General features: G+C 29.9%; 1 protein-coding gene across 6 annotated transcripts in view; it reads left to right on the plus strand.

The window, feature by feature from the left end:
• The window catches only part of LOC121116377 (cell adhesion molecule Dscam1), a 272,908-nt gene that overhangs the window by 189,932 nt on the left and 60,020 nt on the right, over positions 1–22,956 (plus strand). For all 6 annotated transcript variants that reach the window (XM_040710627.2, XM_040710628.2, XM_040710629.2 and 3 more), the window contains exons 17-20: positions 7,455–7,525; positions 19,834–20,125; positions 20,191–20,340; positions 20,396–20,560. In XM_040710627.2, the coding sequence (XP_040566561.1) occupies positions 7,455–7,525; positions 19,834–20,125; positions 20,191–20,340; positions 20,396–20,560 (678 nt within the window). The remainder of the gene's footprint in view (positions 1–7,454; positions 7,526–19,833; positions 20,126–20,190; positions 20,341–20,395; positions 20,561–22,956) is intronic.

Genomic DNA, 22,956 nt, shown 5'->3' on the forward strand with positions numbered 1-22,956 from the left:
TCTGTAACTGAGCCATAAATTTACAACCATCCAATATTCCACAAGTTGATCTTAGTATTTGTTTCACCCAGATTTCTCGTAGTTTTAGTACTCTTATATATCCTTATGCCACCATCGGCTTTCTCTGTATCTTAATTTCACTGGCAAATGTGCAGGACTTGTTAATGCTTTGTGCTTCTTATTAACGGATATAGAAATTTCCCGTTTGAGAAGGTATTGTCCGAGACAGCATCATAGACGAAATAATACTTTTCTACACCCCTTTCAACTCTAAATCTTCCTCTTGCTTGAAAAAGTATTGTTTTGGATTAATCAATTTTTACTAGTAATTAACTGCAAATCTTTGAACTATTTAATATGCCAGATAATATATATTAATGAGTATTTTTATTTTAAAAGTCCAAAATTATATCATAATAATATATGGAACATCCATTTCATATTAAAAGAAAATCCATTATCTCAAACTCAGAGTTCTATATTTTGCAATTTTAGAAAAAACTATGATGCACACCATATTTTAACTTCTGAGCCTTTCCTTTAATTTCAACACCCAAATTATTTCTGAAAAAGACACATGTGTAAAAATAGTTTGTTGTTTATTTTACGAACTTATTTTTATATTAGCTCGTTTTAAAACCATTACTTTAAACTTTGACAATTTAACCATAAAGTTGACTTTGTCGATCAAGTTTTTCAATTGGATTCATTTTTTAGCTTTTAATCCATTATAATTGTAGACTATATGTGTTGTTTTTTTCATTTTGAAGACAGTTTGATTTTAACTGTAAAAGAAATTCAGTTGATTGCATAATTATTCTATTTTAAATTGACTTTTTTTGATAATATGTTGAAATAAATAATATAGATTTGTATTTATAAAATGGATTTTATTTTGTTATAATTCAAATATCATACTGACAGCTAAATGTTATGGACACTTTTTTGTTGCAATGCTTGTTTAATACAGTATTTTTTATAAAATAAAGAATATATGAGGCTTGAATTCAATTTTACATTTATTTTGTTTATATTTGTTTTATTGAACGGCTCTGTAGATATGAATTTTGTTTTTGTTTTTTTTTTTTTTTTTGTGCTGTTGAACTATTTCATGATAAAAAATTAAGGACTGGTATTCATCAAGAAAAAAAAAATTTACTAAAATTTAGTTTTGTGGTATTGTTGACAATAAACCAGCTGGGAGATGAAAATTTGAATCTCTAAATTAATCATATTCTGAGGTCTTAAATTAACATTTTGATGAATATTTGATTATGAATGTATTTATTATAACCAAAGCAGTAATAAGCAAATATAATACACCATTAAAAAGATATCAGTTAGCGTAACTAAACAAAGTTTACATTTCTGTTACTACAAAAATGTTAATTTTGACCGGGTTTTTTACTTTAAATTTTTCAAGGTATTTGGTATTTGATTTTAAACATATCAAGTTAAAAACCTTATAATTGTTGTAAAAAAAATTAAATTAGAAAAATCATGAAATTAAGAATAATGAAGGAATGATTTATAAAAATCATTCCTATATTTATTTAGTCAAAAGAAAGAAAATTTCATCGATCACACCTTTTAATATAAAAACATAATAAATCTACAAAAATACTCTATAATTAAATTTATAATTTCAAATTATGTATTAAACTTGTATATCATGGCTTTGTTTTACGTCATATTTAATTCAAATATTCATTAAAATGTTGTTTTTTTTTCTCAAAACTCAGAGCTCGATTGAGTGGCTGATACAAAATTTCTTTGTAAAAAATTCTCAGCGAATAACCCTTATATTTTTTTATTATAATTATTTTTACTTAAGCTAAATCTTAATTACAAATCTAGGAGTAATTATTGAACCGAAAAAAAAGTAGATTATGAAATTTAAAAAAAACATGGTTCGACCCTCATCTCATTTAATGAAATAGGCACAGACGTACTTCTTAGTTTTTTAGTTATTATTCTGCACAGAAGTTACTTCAAGAAATAAAATATCTTTCGACTGACAATACAAATTAATAAAAGAAATCTTCTCAGTTTCATTTTCCTATTCTAATTCTACTTGTGATTACAAAACTGTGATTTGTTTTTCCGTATCAAATTTTAGATTAGTTTTACTGGGTTTTTTTTTAAGGTTTTAACCTTTGAGCAAGAAAAAGAAATAATCACTCACATGAAACTTAGTTTTTTCTTTGCTAAAGCTTATGTTAATTTCAAATATGTACTTATATTTTATATGCTGTCATCTAATCCTTTGAAAATGCAGCTGAAAGATTAAAAATTGTTTTGTTTTTTAATTGAAAAGAAATAACATCTTGGGGATTCCTTCGTTTTTTTTAAAGGAGTTTATTTGAAGCATAAATAATATGGGTTTTACTTATATAAGTGTAATTGGTTCTATAAGGTCTAGTTTACCTGCAGTAATAATTTGTTTTCATTTGATTGAGGAAAAAATCAATAAAAGGTGATATATTTATACAATATCATTTACTATCACGGGATTTCAAAAATTTCAGGACTTAACTTTGATAGGTCACTGTTTCACCCTTTCCCCTCCTGGCCTAATGTACATAATAGACTATCTACAAGAACAAAATTGTTTGATTTTCTTCACTATTATTCACAACATACTTATAATATATATATATAAAAATAATGATATTAAAGCTATCTAAGCATTTTTTTGTTATGTTCTTATTCCACATTTTATATTATGCATTATTATTTTTTTCTGTTTATCAAAATGTCAAAAATACATGTATTAATAGTACTTACATCAGTTAAAATGCAAAATGCTTAAAATGACATACGACAACTCAAAATTAAATGTATTTTCGTCATATTTGATCATTTTCATTCTACACAAAAATAGTATTGGTAATCATCTGTAGAAAGGTTCTGTTTTTTAACCCCAAATTTCACAATTAATTCATTCCTACTAGACTCTGTAGTCTGTAATATTGGTAAAGTGTGGAAAGTGTATGGAAGCTAGGAGATAAATAAGTGTAGAGATATTTACTCTTAGAGTTTCCAAGTTGGAATGGGTTGTATATCGAAATTAATCTAAAATTGCAAGTCACTTTTCACAAAATAAATTAATAATTCCAGGAAATATTCAATGCATTAATAAATAATAGGATTAAGAATCTTATACAAAATAAGTTATATTGTCACCAAATATAAATTAAATATATACATATTATAGATATATTTTCTGAAAGGATACCTTTTAACTATAAGACTTAGAAAAATCGAACTGATCTATATTAGTAATTGTTGTGTTCACTTTTCCAAAGTTTTACTAAACCCTTAAAATAAAAAATCTATTTGACTTCGTTTGGATACAAAAAAATTGTTTAAAGCCGGAGGGATAACATATATTTATTGAAGTAGGATTGACTATATACGGATAGAGAACATTTTTTGATTTCCTCCGAAACTAAACATCTTATAAATATACTCATTTTTATGAATTTATAGTTAACTGATTGGTAGATATCACACAAAGGACGACTTTGACTCAAAATACACAAAGTACTCGAGTATAATTGTTGGTTTAAAAAAACTTTTTATAATTACGTATATACTATTTAGAAATTTGATAGAAAGTTGAAAATTTCCTTAAGATATATATAATCTATTCTATAATTATTTTTCAAAATGGAATAAAAGTTTTTTCAATACGTTTGAATTTGCAATCTAATTAAAACTATTTACAGAACTGTTCAATTATATTAATATAATATTTGTGAGGTTGATGTTTATTGATTTTCTAAACGTATTTTTTGAAAGTATAATTTCTACCTTGTTCAGAGTCACGTCGTAATTTTTGATTGTATCATAGAAACGATTCCCTAATTTTCAAAATTTGTCTTAAGCCTAGCACAAACACTATTAATATCTTTTGTATTTGACTAATAAGTCAACGGATCATTAAGATTCAAATACCATCTTAATTATTTTCCAAAGCTGAAGAATGACAAATATTTACCCCCTGATGACTTGTTGGGGAGGTAAAAAATTATAAGTCCTGTTTGGACTCATAATATAATTAAGGATTGATATCGGATTATTAATGTCTATGTTCTTGCTAGATATGGAATGATACTTTGCCTTTTCCTGCCTTTCACAGCTACTTACAACTGATCTAATAAAACGTCAGGATAGCTAAATACAATAAATTAAGGGGTGAAACGAAGACCACAGGATCCATATTTATACAACGTTATTATCGATACTTTTTCTCCACTAGGAGCCTTTACTATTTATCCATAACATACTGTGCAGCTTATCTAAATTCATAACCTTTTATCTGAATTAAAAAGGTAATGCAAAGGAAAGAAAAAGTTACAAATCGTGTAAAGGAAAGTGACAAAAAATTATATAGTGATATCCATAGATTAAAATAGTATTATATTGGAAGAGGGCCTAGCTTTTTGAAGTTGCGAACTGAATATATACCAGTAGTTGTATAAATACGCGGACTATATGTGGCAAATAATTAAATGTGTAATAAAATTCGTATGACGTATTTTTTTGAGAATTATATAATAGATAATTTATTCTGGTATAAAATGTAATATAATTACTGAATATAATCGCCATCAGCTGCTATGACACCCTCCAAGCGGCCCCGGAAGGCCTTGTACACATTGATGATGTAATGGTCTTCCATGGCTGTCCATTACTCATTGACACTGGCCTTCAATGAGTCCAAGTTCGGGTGGCGGGTAGCACAGACCTTCTTCTCAATTTGCCAACATACACTGTAATCAAGGGGATTCAAATCAGGTGATTGAGGTGCCCAAATGTTTTTGTTCCAATATGGCATGTTGGCAGCGAGCCAATCCTGAGTCATTCCAGAGGTATGGACAGGTCTTTGAGATCTTTTCCCTCCTTGACAAGCTTCTGGACTTTGAACACAGTAGTCCTGGATAGTCCAGTGTCCTTGATTATCTCCTCGACAGACCAACCGGCGCGGAGGAGAGTGGCAACCATACGACGTTTGGCCTCGTCATTCATCGTAAACGACTTTTTTGATGCAAGTAAAAAACAAGAAAAAGCCAAAAGATTTACCGAGTTACTCGTGCTGGAATTTTTTATTTCCGGTCATGGAACCTCGAGATATAAGCGTTTAAAAATTAGTCCGCGTATTTATGCAACTACCGGTCTATATTTTATCTTCTAAAAATGTTATAATTATTATTTCATTCTTGAGGAGACGACATATATTTAGTGAGTGTAACGACAAATATGTTTGATTCTAAATTATGAAGAGTAATGCTGAGAAGATTTAAGTGCCAGTCCTTGTTAGACTCGGAGTAGAATTGTGGATCGATATAAGAGTGATTTCTCCCTATATCATTAGGGCTCTATGTGTATTTCTTTCATCTCATAGCTGCTTGTAGCTAATTTAATGAAACGTCATGAACGCTAACCTCATTCTTCTAATGGTCAGGGTGACGTAAGTTAATTTTTGATTTTTAACATACCAATCGATAGTATTTATTATTTTCATCAAATGACATCTGTGTTATCATATGTAACATCAAATTGCGTGTGGGAGGGGATGACTTTACAAAGAGCATAAATCTACTCAGGTTAGCATGTGTGTTGGCTACTTTGTTTTAAAGCCTTACTCTCCTCCAATACATTTTTTTTTTTTTTTTAAATTCTCAAACTTTTGGTTTCCTTTTTTACAACTCTACCTATTTTTCTAGTATCGTTTCAAACCCTTTGAAAGGTTGCGATATGTTTACTCTAATGAAACAGTAAGTTCCGCCTTTGAATAAATAGTAAATAGTTCATTGATATTCATATCCGACACTACATAGTTACATGTCTCATCTTTCTTTTGTCAAATAATGTTTTTATAGATATAAATACAGACAAGGATAGACATGTGTACGTATTTTTATTTATTGAGGAGGAGGGAGGGGGGATAAGGGACCATTGATCGTGAGCTGAATATCAATTATTCTTTTTCCATTACATCGATACTCTTTATGACCTGTTATTACAATCATCATTAGGACTATATAGTTATTATATACACTACAAGAACCTATTGTACGTGGTATATGTTCTTCATTTCATGTTTGACATAATTATTAAGACTCTAACTTTTATTAAATTTTATAATATTTACAATACAGTCAAACCTTGTCTAACAGTCACTGCACTAAGCGCCCATATCCAGTTTCCATGAATGAATTTCACACATAAAAAACTTAAGGGTGTTACTAAAATTCCTGGCCAGTGGTCACACAAATGTTTGCCTATTGATACTCTTTCCGATAACAATTATTTTTCAGGTTTGGTCTTTACTGATATTTTCTAGACCAATCTGGACCATTATTTCGGTCTAGACGTAAATTTAAAACGTGGACCAAAATAGACTGAAATGCAAACTGTGTACTAAAATTATTTTTTAAAAAAAACTACATTTTTCCACAAAAAATGGCATAGTTCCGGATCAAGGCGGATTTTTAGATTTTACAAAGACACCCATTCAGAACGATCTAAACCAAAGTTGGTCCGAATTAGTTAAAATTATAACGGTCTAAGATCAGTCTAGGATCTCCATAGAGTACGCCAGCACTAATAAGTACTACATATGTTCATATATGAACCTGCTTTTAACGGTCACATTTTTCATATTTGAATAGGCTGTCGAGTACATAACTAAAAACTAGGGATCGCCTATAGACTTATTAGCCCTCTCTTAACGAATTTATAAATAATATATATATATATACATGCAAAGGTATAAATGAATGTTTTCCTCACATTTCTGTCCTTCCCTTTCTCTCAATCTGAGAATGAACGGTATCCCAATACTGCCCTGACGATAATTGTATCTTTTATTGTATTCTTCTTCCATGCATTATTTTCAACTTTTGTATTAATACAAACCAGCAAACCTGGTCTAAAAGGTCACTTGCGCTAATTAGTTACTTTTCGAGTTCCCCCCGACCTGACCGCTTAATACAGGTTTGATTTTAATCATAAAAAGATCAACAAAACCGTCTTTTTATACAGCAATGTTTGACGATTATAACTATATATAGGTAACTAAATTCATACATAGAGGTGAATCAACTTTTTCCACATCAAAGAAACTTTTTAAGTATTTTTAATACTTCCCATTATTATTTTCTCTCGTCACATAAAGAATTAAAAATTATTGATACAGTCTCTTTTTTATAATCACTTACGAACAATAATAGTAATAAAAAATCACATATCGACAAAGGAAATTAATAAACATTAAAATAATGTAAATGCATCAAAGTCTCAGATGAGATTCTTCAGTTCGAATGCCAAAAATTCCCAAATTAAAGATTATGTTTTTTATTTACTTAAACTGGTGTTCAGTTATAGCTTTGAATAATTATTATCGAATAATTTTTAATACATCCTTTATTTGCATTTATTTTCAGCTCCTGCCGGACCTCCACAGTTAGTTCATGCAGAACCGATTGCTGATGATCGGATTCGTGTAACATGGAGGGTGAGTTAATTATTAACATATTTTTTTTTTTTTGCTTGTATGAATTTTTTAAAACAAATGGATTTGCAAGGTTAATAAAAATACAATGTTATACCATAAGCCATGTACGATTGATGTTTGATTTACACCACGCTTTTATAAATGACGTGATACTGTATTAGTGGTTGCGTGTTTTCCCAAAATCTGTTTTTTCTTGCCCAGCAGTCGGTAAAATGCATTAAATTAAAAATTCTAGAAATAGTGACGTCATAGACTATAAGTAAAACTCCCACTCTTGTTCAATCAGATTCTCCTTTTTCTTAAAGACATTCCTTTAAAGAGACATTTTCGTTTTAAATTTAGGAACAAAAGAGCGATATTTTTCCGATCATCTCTAATTGTCAGCACATTTCTGCTTTCGCTCTCAAATGCCTACTACTGGGTACGGCGAAAAAATCTATACACTTTCAATCTAGAACTTTATCAAGATGTATGTAAATCAGCATCCAGTTGTAATAGGGTCCTGTCAATAGAATAAAAATAACTTATTTGATGTCTTGGATAACCCAATCATCGATGTGGCTTCCTTGGCAGCAATGATGGCTTCCAGGTGACCACGAAGGGACTTGTATTCATTGCAGATGTAGTTCTCAGACATGGTAACCCAGTGCTGTTTGACAGTGTCCTTGAGGTTGTGGTGAGTAGGAGGCCGCATTTTCTTTGGCCATAAATTCCAGTTGTCCTACAACCACTTCTGGGCCTTTTTGGACGTGTGTGCAGGCGCACTATCCTGGTGGAACACCACGTTCATGTGCGGGACGGAATTTTCTGGGCATCGAAGACACATAGGAAGATCTAGTTTTTTTCCATTTTTTGTTTTTTTAGTATTTAACCGGAACAATTTGACTGCATTCCCCAAAACCATGATTTATGTTACAAAAACAAATTATAAATATTGTTTTGCTGCACCTGTTATATAAGATATATAAGGATAAATATTAAGACATAACACAATTGGTATAATTGATAGGAGTTATGTGAGCTATACAGTCCGTCCTCTATTTTTCTTCTATAAAATATTTGAGTGACGTCGTGTTATTAGACAACACGCTCGGAGAAATTTTCCTATGAACTCAATGTCTGCAGGTTCGATTTATAAACACTCTTAGAGAAGGGAATATAAATCATGTATAGTTATGGTCTTCAAAGACCATTTCTAGGTCCGATGGAGGTAATACTACAATACTTACTGATACTTAATCAGTGCAACTCCAAATGAACAATTAAAAGAACACAAAAAAATGAATTGAATATAACTTAATGAAACTAATATTATGAAATAATTAAATGCTGGAGTTCTCCATCTGATCAATTAAGGAACAATTAAAAACAAATGTGGAAATGAAGAGAAAAGGAAGAAAAAATTAGAATCAATAACTTTCCAATGTTTTATTGACATATTTAAGCTAATTATGAACTTTATCTTCAAACAAATTTTGATACCACCTAACACACAAAACATATCCTTTTTCACCGTCAATCGGGCATGGAAATCGTTTGAGCCACTTCACCGTGCTTTGACCAAGAGCAGTTTTTATCGATTGTGACCCCTTTTTTATCGCTAGTCGCCATTTACTACAAAAATGGATCATTTTCATTACGTTTCAGCAATTTGATCCTAACGTTTTTTATGCGTCAATTCATATGGTAACCATACATTGAGCTTCTTCTTAAGTAAATGGTTCCATATGATTTTCTGGATAAACTTCACTTCCTACTCAATTGAATAAGTGCTCACATGCCTATCCAACTAGACGATTTCCATTATTTTATCGACATTTTCGAACAGAGCATGCCTCATCTACTACGTCCAACGGAATTGTTAGAACTACCGGTTTCTTGTTGTATTCGATATGGTGTTGTGTCCATAAGAAGCAAAAAAAATGGCCGCCTGCTACGCCTTGTCACCTCAGTTGTAGTGATATCGAGTTTTCTCCTTTTTTATTTACATTTTGAACGTTGTAGTACACATCTGGCTTCTCCAATTACAAAACTGTAAATCAACTTTTTCATGTGTTAGCTTAACATTTAAAGATACTTTAAGCTTATTTTATGCAATCTATTAATCGTGAGGTCACTCAAGACATCTGGCGAATAACGCTTAGAACTTTTTACTGAACTTAATATAAATAGAAAATTATTTTTATGTAGTATTTAAAAAAAAAGCATCTATGTCTTTGTGACATCAGACTGCCTATCAATGGGGTCAAAAACTTCTCTGGAAATTACATTTTTTAAAGAGGGAGAAAATCTTCATTCGACACAAATTACAGTCTACCTCTCTTTGTACTACAACTGAGACATTGATTAAGTTCCATACGGTGTTTTAATGGAAAATATAATCAGAGATTCAAAGGGGTTGTTCCAGACCATTATTTCAAACAGAGGTTTTTTTGTTGTTGTCAAAAATTGTGGTCGCACTATTTTGAAGATGATTGTATATATTTTTATTATCTTTTAAGACAAGTCTAAGAGGGAGGGGGGAAGGGTGATAATTGATTTTGTTCCTTCCATCTAAATGTCACTAAGGAGTAGTCAATGTAACATGAAGAAGAGGGGAAGAAAAGAAGAAGAAGAAGAAAAGGTTGTCAAAGAGTAAAAAATGTCAAAAATGATGATTCAGAAATTTACAAAAAATAAAATAATCTCTTTATAAAAAATAAAAACAGACATTTCCTACTTTTTTCCCCAATATCTGATAAGCGTATTCAGAGTGATAAATTGATACTGGAATGAAATAATAAAAAAATAACCTCAATATAAGAAGAAAAAAAAACCATTTTTTCAAGAGGGTTATTATCGTTACGGGCATCACCCAAACAGGAAGTAGAGATTAAGTATATGCTGTTGAAGGACTCCTTTATTGAGTGGATATGGACCAGAGAAATATTTCTCTTACAGTGAAAAAAAGTTCAATTAAGTAAGTGAATAAAATTTGACTCTTTTTTCAATTAATATTCAATTTTAGTAGACTTGACACATGGATTACGAATTTGGGTGGCATTACTACTCAAACAAACTTCTTCAAATATGAGGGTTTTTTAAGCCTTGAAAAGGATTTTACCAGGATCGGATAATTGCTTATAACATAAGTATATATTTGAAATTAACATACAATATTATATATAATTTATTAACTTTAATAAAGATTAATATTTTTTTTTATTTCTCATAAAGACTCAAGTCTATTAACAGTCTATAAATACTTAAAAAATTCATTTGATAAGTCTGAAAAACTAGATTTGATACAGAAAAAAAAATTATTACAGATTTGTAATGAAACTTAAGAGATTTTTCTTTGTTGACTTGTTTTCATATTTGTATAAACTTACTAACAAATTCACAATTTATAGCTTATAAAATATGCTGAATATCTTATTTATGTGTAGTCAATATACAAACTCATGGAAAAGAGCGGATATTATTATGTATATCAACTACAATACCAAAAAATACAAAAATAATATTTTGATATCAAAAAATGTTCAATCTCGTGTAACCATTTTAAGAATTATTATGGTCGAAAATCACATGATACAAGAGAATGATATTATAGTTTAACACCTTTAAAAAGTAAACGATCCATTGTAGTTATTTATCAAAGGTTTATGTTTTTTAAATAATATACCTACAAACTTAAATTTGACATGAAATAATATATTATAGCATGACTAAATTACAAAAATGTGAATTTCATGCAATAAAATAACAAATTTGTAAAATGCTTAAATACTAGCTTTTGTAATATTTTATTATTCAATAACTTGTCCTTCATAAGCAATAACAGTTTTGACACACTGGCGAACAGATTGGCAGCTGTTGAGAATGAAGTTCGATCCCATGGTATACCACGCTGTCATGATGGCAACTCAGGGGGGAATCCAAATTTTGAGGAAAGGTGTAGAAGACATTATTCTCCAAGACGCTTCAAGTTACTAAGTTCAGGCGGTTAAATTCAGGTCTGGAGTAGGGAGACATGGATACAGGCCATAAGTCTGCCATTTTGTGGCTGCAGAAGTTTTGGTTCTTCTTGGCTCTATGGGAGGTGGCCCATCCTTAATAAAATTCTTAATTTTGAAAACAGTACGGATGAAGATATCAACGATCTTTCCAACTTTTTCGGTGTTGTCTTTTTGCCTATTTCTCAGACATTTTTATACTTAGAGATGTTTGATAAGAACAAAACTTGGTTATATTACTTTCAGCTGTCGCTTGGATGGCTAATAAAATCTTGTAATTGAAAATATATGGGATGAAATTTGTTTTAAATGCTTTTGTTTTGTTGTTTTAAGGGTCACCTTTCCGTGTATATTTTAATCTTTTAGTTCAGAATATTTTCATGACTCATTTTTGTTGCTTAAAAAGTTAGACTCCAATGTCTACTCACTTATTTCTAGGCATTTGTAATTAGAAAGCAGACTAATTTAGCAGCTTTCTATTTTGATACAAATAAAAACTTGTTGCCAATACCGGATAGTCCTTTGAAATCTGAACAATTACTAATTAAATAATTAATTAAGACTGAGTAATTGAAGTTAACTCATATTTTGATATATTAAACCATACAAAATTAGTTATAAACTAAGCAAACCAGAGTTCTCTAGCTCACGGACAAGTCGAGAAAATGACACTTGAACGTGATCGACGATTTTCCATTTACACACTCCAATCAGTTGGGTGTCTCCGGGACCACCCTCTACGCCGTCAGCAAATTCGAAACGTCGGAGAGGAATAAGGTATCTGTCAAAAAGGACAACCTGGGCCCGGAGTAGTTAAAAACCACAAGCACAAACCCATCTTATCAATTCCATGAAGGCCCATGCAAGAGATCTCGGGATTTCAATCTAGACTGTCAAGAGAGGTACAAAAAAAGGGGGTGTAAAGCCCCTTTTGAGGGTAAAGAGGGAACTTTTGACCTCAACAACCAATGAGTGTTTTGATTTCTTTTCAACTCTTTTTTGACATCTTTGGCATCCTATAGCCCTGATGCCAACACCCTTGAATACACCTTTTAGTTACATGGCCTACAGAGTCCAGCATGCAGACACCGCGGCCTCAAATCAACTTTTAGCCAGCACTGGGACCCCATGACAGAGGAATATATCCGCAGCGGGTGCCATTATTGCCACTAAGGGTGGTAATGATTAAAAAGTTTAGACAAATATATATTTGGAGTATTAATTTTGTTAAAATTCTGCAACTCATTATTATATTATATCTTGTTGAAACTCAAAATGTTCAGAAGTAAATGCACCAATCAGTATTTACTATGCTTATTGTAGGCATCTCCAAAAATACCAATAGAATAATAACTTGTAATACATGCGTCCCAACAAGCCATTTTTGAGATACAAGGTAGATTTAGAGCCTTATTTTGCAATGACAAACGAGTTTTTATTATATGTAAATTGAAGGAAAAAAATAAGCCAAGAAAAGTGAAGAACAATAACGTAATTAATGAAAATTTATATTAGTTTAAGATGGATCCGATTTTTTTTTTTTTTTTTTTTTTTTAATTATTTTTGAAGGGATAAATTTCTTTGGATTACAAGCTGGATCCAGAAATAAACTTTCTTTGTGTGTAAAAGTATTATTGTATTTTTTTTTTTTTTTTTGACGAATTATCGTATTCTTTCCCAAAAAACCAAAAGAATTTGTTATAAAAAATTGCAAAAATGTTGAACGCATACTTTATGTTATTTAACTTTTTAATTTTTTTATATATAGAAAAACTTTTAAAAAAAAGTGGGTTTGACATGCCCATGACGAGATAATATTGTATCCTCATTATTTTAAACTCTCCTCCTCCCCATTTCTCTCTGTGTGTGTAATTATTTTGCTCTTCCTGAAAATGACAGTCTATTTTTTGACGTTTTAAAGACAGAAAAGCTTTTCTTAGAACAACTTTGAAAATTGCATAAATTTTAAATTACATCATCGTTGTTATCCCATTCACTTTTGATTTATGTTCTTTCTACTCACGTATTAAACTCAATTCTACTATCAATATTATGAATTAAAATGTGCTTTTTGAAAGATGGTATTTTTTTTAAACTTTATTCACAATAAAGTTCAATATTTGTTTTCTTTTTACTATTGTAATCATGCATTTGTGAGAGTTAATAACATAATTTTAAACGAATTTTCTCGTTCGTCTGTAACAAGGCTAACAGCCAAATGGGGAAACATGTCTATTAATTAGAATGAGTAGATTTCTTGTCTTGTATTTTTCACCCCACGCAAGCTGTAATTTTGTATGAAACCTCAGAGGACGTCACATTATTACTTTTTCTCAGGATGTATTACATTTTTGTTGCCCAGAGCGGAATTAAAAGTTGATGAGTTAAAAGGCTAAAATCGTAGAGGTTGCATAGTTAGTTATTAATGGTTTTGTATTAAAGTATACCTCACGCCCCTAGCGGACAAAAAAAATATCTGAACAAATACTCATGAAGTGGCCTTCATTTTGTCATTTGGTTTTAAGTTTTGGTTTACATTAATATATTTTTTGAATATTTCAAATTACATGTTTTTATAGACTGTAAAACCCAATTTGATTTGTATGGGTTTTTCGTAAAGAAACATTGTAAAGGACTGCTTTTAATTAGTGGTAGAGTCATGTATGTGGGTTCAAGGTGATAAATATTTTAACTGCATTCTGATGATTTCTATTCTTATTTTTTTTTTTCTTATTGCTTGTAAACACATTGAATCATGAAGAGGAAACAAAATATGCATAAATATGTTATTACATCACCAAAAATTTTCTTTGCTGACATTTGTAGATCAAACAAAAAGAGTGACTCATGTTTGTTTTTCATGTTTGGTAATCATAAGAGTTGCCTTGTAGTCAAATTTAAAGAGAGAAGACAACAGCATCAGTCTTCATTTTGAACGAGAACAACTGTTTTCCCTTTAGAAAACCAAAGTTATTATTGCCTTTCTCAAACGTCCCAAAAAAAGAATCATGAAATCAATTGGTAGTTAACCAATACCGTCATATTCTCTCGCTGTTGGGCTATTCTTTGTCTCATTGGTTTTAAAAGGTAGAAGAGATTTATATATAATCCATTATTGTAAATTATGTTTCATCATACTTGAATATCTTGAATACTGAACAAAGTCTGCGAACTACTGAACATTCAGAATATTGAATAGACACATCACTTAATTTGTGTCAGGGTTAGAGTTGATATATATTTTAATTGCATTTTGATGATTTCCATTCCTAGAAAATTTTAATACAACATTTAGAACATTGATAAACGCATCACAAGCTGATTAAAAACATATAAATATTGCTGATGTTTTGGGGACACTAATCTGTCCAATCTTGATTCAGTTAAGTCATAGCGAAATAAAATTATGATGGACTTTTGATTGGTACTTCGGCGTTATAAGACTATTCATGAATGATGCAATGAAAGTCAGCTATGGTGAAGGTTAGAAGCAAAGATTCAGTATTATCTTGAGATACGAGTACAAGAAACATATGAATTTTTACAATGGTACGAGTTGTACGCAAGAGCCATTTCAATTATATTTACTTATTTATTTTTTGGTGAAATTGCTTTGAGTTTGGAACTCCAGGACCATAAATAAATTAAGCATGTAGGACAAAGTATTGTAGTATATTATTTTACCTCTGGGTATAAAGGTATGTATATCATAATTTCAACGTCAGCTCAAGAAAAAAAGTTGATTGCTTAACATTATAATTCACCGTCAGAGTTGAATGTGACTTCTCTATTTGGAATTGTCAATTATTAATAAAAGAAAGGAAAAAAATGTGACGTCATTTTATACCCTTTATGACAAGTGATACATTTGATCAATCATTAGTCCATCTTGTTACCCAAATCTCTTTATTTCTGTATGAGTAACACTTCAATAAGGCACGCTTTATTTTTTGGGAGAAAATGGGTCTTTTTTTTACAAGTTCACTTATGATTTAGATAAGTAAGATCTATAAATAATTATTGAATATATCTCCCCTTAAATAATTATGAACTGAATTGTGTATATCCAACGTATTCTGTACATCACAATATGATTTAATTCGTACCTTGATAATTTCCAGATATCAAGAAATGATAAGTTTTCCAGCAATTATTCATTTTCGGAAATCATATTCCTTCATCAATTTTATACCTTTCCCAAGGAAACACCGAATTTCCCCAAAACCAGGAAAAATGTTTTTAATTAACAAAACAATTTTTATGTTCTGGCTATCTATGTCTACTTTTTGTGAATTTCATGCTCGTTACAAAATCAATATGTATCCAAATAAATGAACTTTTGTGTAAGGATTTACTTTATAAATTACAAAAATGTATCGACAATAAGTCTAAATAATTAAAATTAAATTTTTTATGACCTGTCCCTACAGAAGGTCTGAGGGCAGAAACTACTTAAGACTTTTTAGATACTTCTCTCAGAAACTTTGTCCCAAGCACAGGTAATATTTTCATACAAATTTAGAATTGGATTCCCTGTTCACAGTGTTTCACCATATATAGTCTAGCCAATTCAGATTAGGAGATGAGAGAGGCCACCTATTCGAGTGAGCGACAATATTTCCAGTATATTTTATTCCTTTTTCACACCACTGTTGCTATTATAAAGTTATCCGGGACTTTAATTTTCCCTATTTTTTTCTCATTTTGAAAATGAGAGGGATTCCATTTTAAGACCGACACCAAGGACGTCACGTGAGATCCCGGACGTCCCTTCCTGTAAGTCTATGGTTTCATTAATAGACACAAAAAATATACTTTGAGGCTACACATCATTTATTAACTTCAAAGTGAAGAATACATGTACAATAATTAAAGTTTTTATGCTTCATAAAACGAATTCTTACTATACATAAAAGTACATTTTGACTAATCAAGTTTTTAAAAGTAAAAAATTAATCTTAAATATTTTGTAAGGAGTCCTTACGCAACCTCTGTGGACTCACACCAATTTAAATGCTCAACGTTTTCCCTCTTCAAATTGTGATGGAATAAGAAATCAATAAAAACCGTAGAGTCAATAGATTATTCAAAAAAATTTATAACTAGGAGTAATGATTTGTAATTTGTACAAATATATAAAATTTTCAGTAAAAGTGTATCGTTTTAAAAGTTCCCTCTTTAGAAAGCCATTTTCCAATCCCCCTCTCTCCCTCTTTACCAAACTTTTTTTTTTTTTTTTTTTTTTGTCTTCTGTTCTATTATTTGTGGAGTTGAAATTATTTGTTTCAAAGATTTTCTTTGTGGATACATTATTTACTTTAGTCATATGGATGAAAAAAACAAAGGGTAATAAAGAATAGAGTTTATGCAACTGAGTAGTAGAACATGCTTGAATAACCATAAAAGACTTACTCCCTATCTATACATCTACATAACAACAACCAACCCATGTGTACACATATACATACATGAAAAAGACCCATATTCTGAAGTTATAAAGAGAGAGGATTATTGTTAAGTTACTAACAATATATTGTATTAATAATCATACTGTTGTATTCATAGACGTAACAGAGCTCTGACATAAAGGGCGTCACAGCCTATTTTAAGCCAGACGATCATTTAAGTACGACAATACTGTGTAATAAAAAACAAGTTTATAATCATTATAATGAGTGTGTATGTGCTCAAATTACAAAAAGAACAACTCAGTTAACAGGGGCATCCGCAAGATTATATTGGGGGGAGGGGCCTCGTTTTTTTATTATTTTGAAAAAATTTAATTTTTCAAAAAAAAAATTCATAACTATTCACACAAAATTAAATTTTTTGTATAAAAATTGAAAGAATCCAGAGGTATTTACATAAATTTATTTTTTTTTTGGAAAAAAAATTTGAAAAATTAGATTTTTTGGAAAGAAAATTAAAAAGTTTGTATTAATTTACAGAAAGTTAATTTTCATAAAAAAAATCGAAAAATTAAATTTTTTAGAAAATAAATGAATAAAGTCAAAGGTAAATTTCAGAAAAAAATCAAAAAATTAAATTTTCTCGAAAAAATATTTTTTCAAAAAAAAATTAAAAGATATTCGCAAAAAATTTAAATTTTTGCAAACAAATTAAAAAATCCATAGCTATTTACAAATTTTTTTTTTTTTTTGGGGAAAAAAATTTAAAAAATTTGTATATATTTACAAAAGTTAATTTTTTAGAAAAAAAATTAAAAAATTCAGAGATTTACAAACAATTAATTTGTTTAGAAAAAAATTCTGATTATTAAATATTTTTTAAATAAGTTTAAATATACAATTTTTTAAAAAGAAGATAAAAATCCACTGCTACTTACAAAAAAATTTAATTTTGCTAAAAAAAAAAATTAAAAATCCACAGCCATTGACAGAAAGTGAAATTTTGCAGAAAAAAATTGCATATAATAATTATTTATAAAAAAAAATACTCTAGTGAAAAGCAAAAATCCCTTAATTTGGGAGAAGAGGCTACTGCCCCTCCTGAACGACACCTGCAGATGCCTCTGGTTAAATATTAATCCATTTTTTAGTTGATAAAATCAAAAAATTAAAATTATTTGTTCTTTCTTCACTTTTCCCTCCTTTATTCTCATTTTGAAAATGAGACCGAGGAAATTTTACGACCGATACTGGAGAAGTCACTTAAGATACCCGACATCCCTTCCGGTACGGATATGTTTGTAATAATAGACACACAAAACATGCTTTGAGACCTCACATCATGTATTAACTTCAAAGTGAAGCATGCATATTACATATGCATGTCAAATAATGACCGTTTTTTATGCTTCATAAACGATAATGCAGCGAATGATACAATAATATCATCTCTCTTTATTAGTTTTCAAAGACGTAGTTATTGTACATTACAACAAATGTATTTTTGGATGGACAACATATGTAAGAGCCTATTTTGCAAAAAGGTATACATACTTTCATTGACCAAAACATGCTTATAAGGCTTTTAGTGGTAAATAAAATTTTATAACGATGGATACATTTTTTGAGGAGGTCTCATGCATCATGAATATGTCATAAATGATCATCAATAATAGTGAGAAAATGGGTTTAAAAGTATTTTTACATTATTTCTAACGCTCCTAATATTTATTTTTTTATTTTTGAGGCATTTAAAAAGAAAGCTGAATATTGGGTATACTCATGTTATAGTTCTAAGTTACATATATAAGGAAAAAACTGATTATATATATTGATTTTGAGCTATTTTCTTGACTCTTTAGCTCAAAATGCTCAAAAAACGATTCGTAATCCCTTGAAAGAAGTTTTCCCGAAACCTTCAATCACATTATGAATCATGTCATGATAGATACGATCGATAAATTATAAAGTGGCGTCATTATTTGTTCTTTCTCAAGCCATTTTGCAATGCATGGATTCACACACAATCATGCATAGTTAATTTTCATTTCTATAAAGAAGGCAAATTAGAAATGCATTAATAAATGTCTATAACAACATTTCCTTGTGATTTTTAAATAAATAAATCTTTAAAAAAGCATTTGGAAAGAAGAAATATATTTGTTGCTCATTTTTCTATTATTGTTACTTTCAAAATTATCTTTAGATTACTTTTCGAGACGACTTGTGTAAGGCTGATATATATATAATACATTTGAAAGGGCAAAGAAATATTATTTTTGTAGAGTAAGGGTTAAAATAATTTTACAAACTTTTTATCAAATAATTTTTTTTTTCCCTTTCACCTTTCATTTCTTTATTTTGAAAGTCTTTTCATTTTGCACGTTTTTGTAGGTTCCTAGTTTTTTTGTTTATTTCTTCACTTGCACTATTATATATATGGGTGCTATTGAAGTAAACGTGAAACTAGATTAAGTTGGTGTTTCTGATTCTTATTCCTCTCTTTGTGCTCATAGACATTGCGAATTATGACTACAATGCAGTTTTTAAGGATTTTCTTGATAAGTGATTGTATTTATATAGGTAGAACACAATCAAAATGCTATCAGTAGAAAGATCGTGTAGAAGCATTGATTGTACATGCAGTGTTTTTCCAAATTATGAAGAAATATTCAAAAATGCTAAACAACAAACATATGTCATTCAAATGTCAACATTTCAGTGGTTTTTTTAGAAAGTTGGTAGTACATTTGTGACTTATCGAAGGCTTGAAATTCATAGGAATGTTATACTGTATAGATGTTATATTAGTATTATTTAATTGATTAATATAATACACTTTTAATCCTTTGTCAAGCAGTAGCAAAAAACAATTAATTCCTGCTTTTGTCTATGTTTTCAGCCCCCGGAAGCATCCCTTGCAAATGGACGGATTCTAGGATACTATGTCCGCTATGGAGCTACGGATGAGTCACTTGATGAAATTAGACACCAACAACACACAAACCCCAACAACGGTCTCATATCATCCTCATCTCCCAACCTTGCTAGAATGACTGTGAGAGGAGGAAGGACTCAGGCACTTGTTGGTGATCTACGGCCCTTTACAAAGTACCAGGTTTATGTCGTAGCTTTTAACGAAAAAGGATTGAGTCCACATTCAACAAAGACGATAGTTTCCACGCTAGAAGGGGGTAAGGAAGACATATTTATTTTCAATTAATTTTACTGCGTGATTTAAACGCTTCTTTGTAAATAGTACCCTCAGGTCCTCCGCTTAAAGTCCGATGTGAAGCAGAGTCGTCCACAAGCTTATCTATTGCATGGAGACAGCCCGAAGTAGCACATCGTAATGGAATCATTCTTGGGTATAAAATATCTTACAGACTGACCAATGTTGTAGGACAAGGTATGTTTTTGTAATTAGAAAAGAGGATTATGTAATGTATTTATTTTTATTTCAGATGCAGGGAAATCTGATTTGATCCGGACCAAAAAAACATCAGATGATCGTATTAGTATTCATCAATTGAATAAGTTTTCTAGCTACTATGTCAAAGTAAGAGCTTATACAGCCGTTGGAGATGGATACTCTTCAGAGAAAATCATCTGTAAAACAGGTGCTGATGGTAAGTTTGTATATTTTTGGTTTATTTTTACCATTTTGGGTCTGAAATTTATATTTCATCAAAAACAAAAATTTCTGCATTAAAAAATGTGACATTCTTTTTATCAAATGACTAAATTCTAAAAGTTATTCATTATCCTTTATCTAAAAAATAGTATATTATCTGCAAGTTCTATAATAAAGTCTGGATAGTTAGAAAGAAAATAGTTATTCTTATGACGTCATTGACTATGAACTTGGAAAAATATTTTAAATGGAATCGTATTGATGAGCAATGTTTACAAAAATATTCTTTTCAGTAGATAAAAAAATTTATAACAATTTTTATCCCAATAATAATACAAATTAAAAATGTATTTCAAAATGCATACCCCAGTGACGTCATTATGAACAAGTATGGTGAGGAATTACTGTTTAACTTTCTATTGCTCGGATATTCTATATACACGTTGAGCTTTTTAATCAATTTTCAACATCGATTTTTAAAAGGAAATGAAATGACTAGCAATAAGTTTGAAATGACCCGATCTCTAAACAAAGGTCTTTCATTTCTATAAATTAATATAAAATATAGTTCCTATGCTATACACTTTTCGAGCTCATAATACTTCAGCTACTTTAAATTATACAATAGTCAGCTCATGAGTGGATTGGATTAATATTTAAATTAAAGAATTATACTTGTGATAGACTTGAATATCTTTTCAAATTATATCCTTTCATTTGGCATATAACTAAATGAACTCTTTCAAGATCCCTGCTACAAGATTTCAACTTATTTTTTGTACAAACATAAAAAATATGTTGTTTTTTTTTTTTTGTATCTTTTAAGAACCTTAGAATCAACATAAAAACATGTTGACAAGTCCTTAGAAACATAAAGCTTTTCATTATTTTCCTTTATGTGTTTACAAACCATATTTGCATATCCATATTTTTTTTTTAAATCCTCGCTAAACAAAAAATAAAATTTATCAAAAATTTAGGGATTTCTTTTTAAGTCAAGGAAAGATATATCCTCTTTGAATTTTTTTTTTTTTTTTTTTTTTTTTTTTTTTTTTTTTTTTTTTGGTGAGTGTGTCTAACATTTTTTCCCTTCATACTCTTTTTCTGTTTAAGTATGTGAGCTTTCCTGCCTCCTCCTTGTATGTAACATGTATATATATTATGAATATATTGTGAAAAAATATATTTTTTTAAATAAAGTGGAAATTTTACTTCATAATATTCATGTCAGAACCAGAAAGATCGTATGTGTGTAGTAGTAGTCTTGTAGGAGCTTATGCAAAAATATTAAATATTATAAAATATTTATATAATGATAGGATTACTTCTTATAACATTTATCGTATGTATGTACAATTTATGTTACGTACAAGTTGGGATTTTGTACAAGTTATAACTTAAAAATAAAATAAAAATTACTTTGTAATCATTTTGATTTAATAGGCCATATTAATAATGAATGGTCCATTAGATGTTGTAGATATTTACCCTAAAAATCCCATTTTAAATATAAATATATAATAACCTCTAGACTGATACGCATTATATTTTATGAACGAGTTTTGAAATCCTCTATTTGAGCAGTTTGACAATTTTTTTGCTCAAAACTTCAAGAATACAATCGGAAATATATATTATAGAGCCTGTGGGAGCAAAAAATTTCAGCCGATTTATACCCATTTTTATGCACGTTTTTTTGTATGAATTTCCTTGATTATGTGATTGCATCATATATAACGTTTTTTGATGCAGTCTTTATTAAAATCGCCCACCCAATGAGTAAACAGCTCAGTTTATCCGACTTGCTTGACCCACATACAGTCCCAAAAAAGACATTGCTGCTATCGTTGGGATTAATGTGAGGACCGTCTGCAATATCCAGTATGTCATGAACGTTAGCAAAGGTCCGTCCAGAGCTACAGGTAGTGAAGTTCTGCACCCAAAACTTAAGTCATTTCTGGCTTAAGTACATGTGGCCTCCGTCATCACCGTACTTTTACACTTTATTCTTACTTTTGGTGTGGCGCCCTCAAAAGCATTACAAATGCAAACCTACACCCGTATAGAGGCTACCATTCCTTCTAATGGAGGCCATATCAAAAAGATCCAGCCTCTGTGATTAACCGAAAAATTTTGTGAATATACTATTTTTTAAATCAGTTTATTAAATTTTTAGTTTCTGAACCAAAAGTTTGGTTTTTACCGACCGGAAAAATTTGAATCCGAACGGTGTAGCACACTCAATGGAGTCATCGTAAGAAAGTTTCTTAAATCCTTAATGAAAATGTTCCCTTGATGAAGTGGGAGACATTTTAGCATCATTCTTTTGACTAAAGTGTCCATGAAGTCGGTACAAACCTTCATAATATTGTTAATCAATTTCTGACTTCC

This window comes from Lepeophtheirus salmonis, chromosome 4, assembly GCF_016086655.4.
Source record: "Lepeophtheirus salmonis chromosome 4, UVic_Lsal_1.4, whole genome shotgun sequence".
NCBI lineage: Eukaryota > Metazoa > Arthropoda > Copepoda > Siphonostomatoida > Caligidae > Lepeophtheirus > Lepeophtheirus salmonis.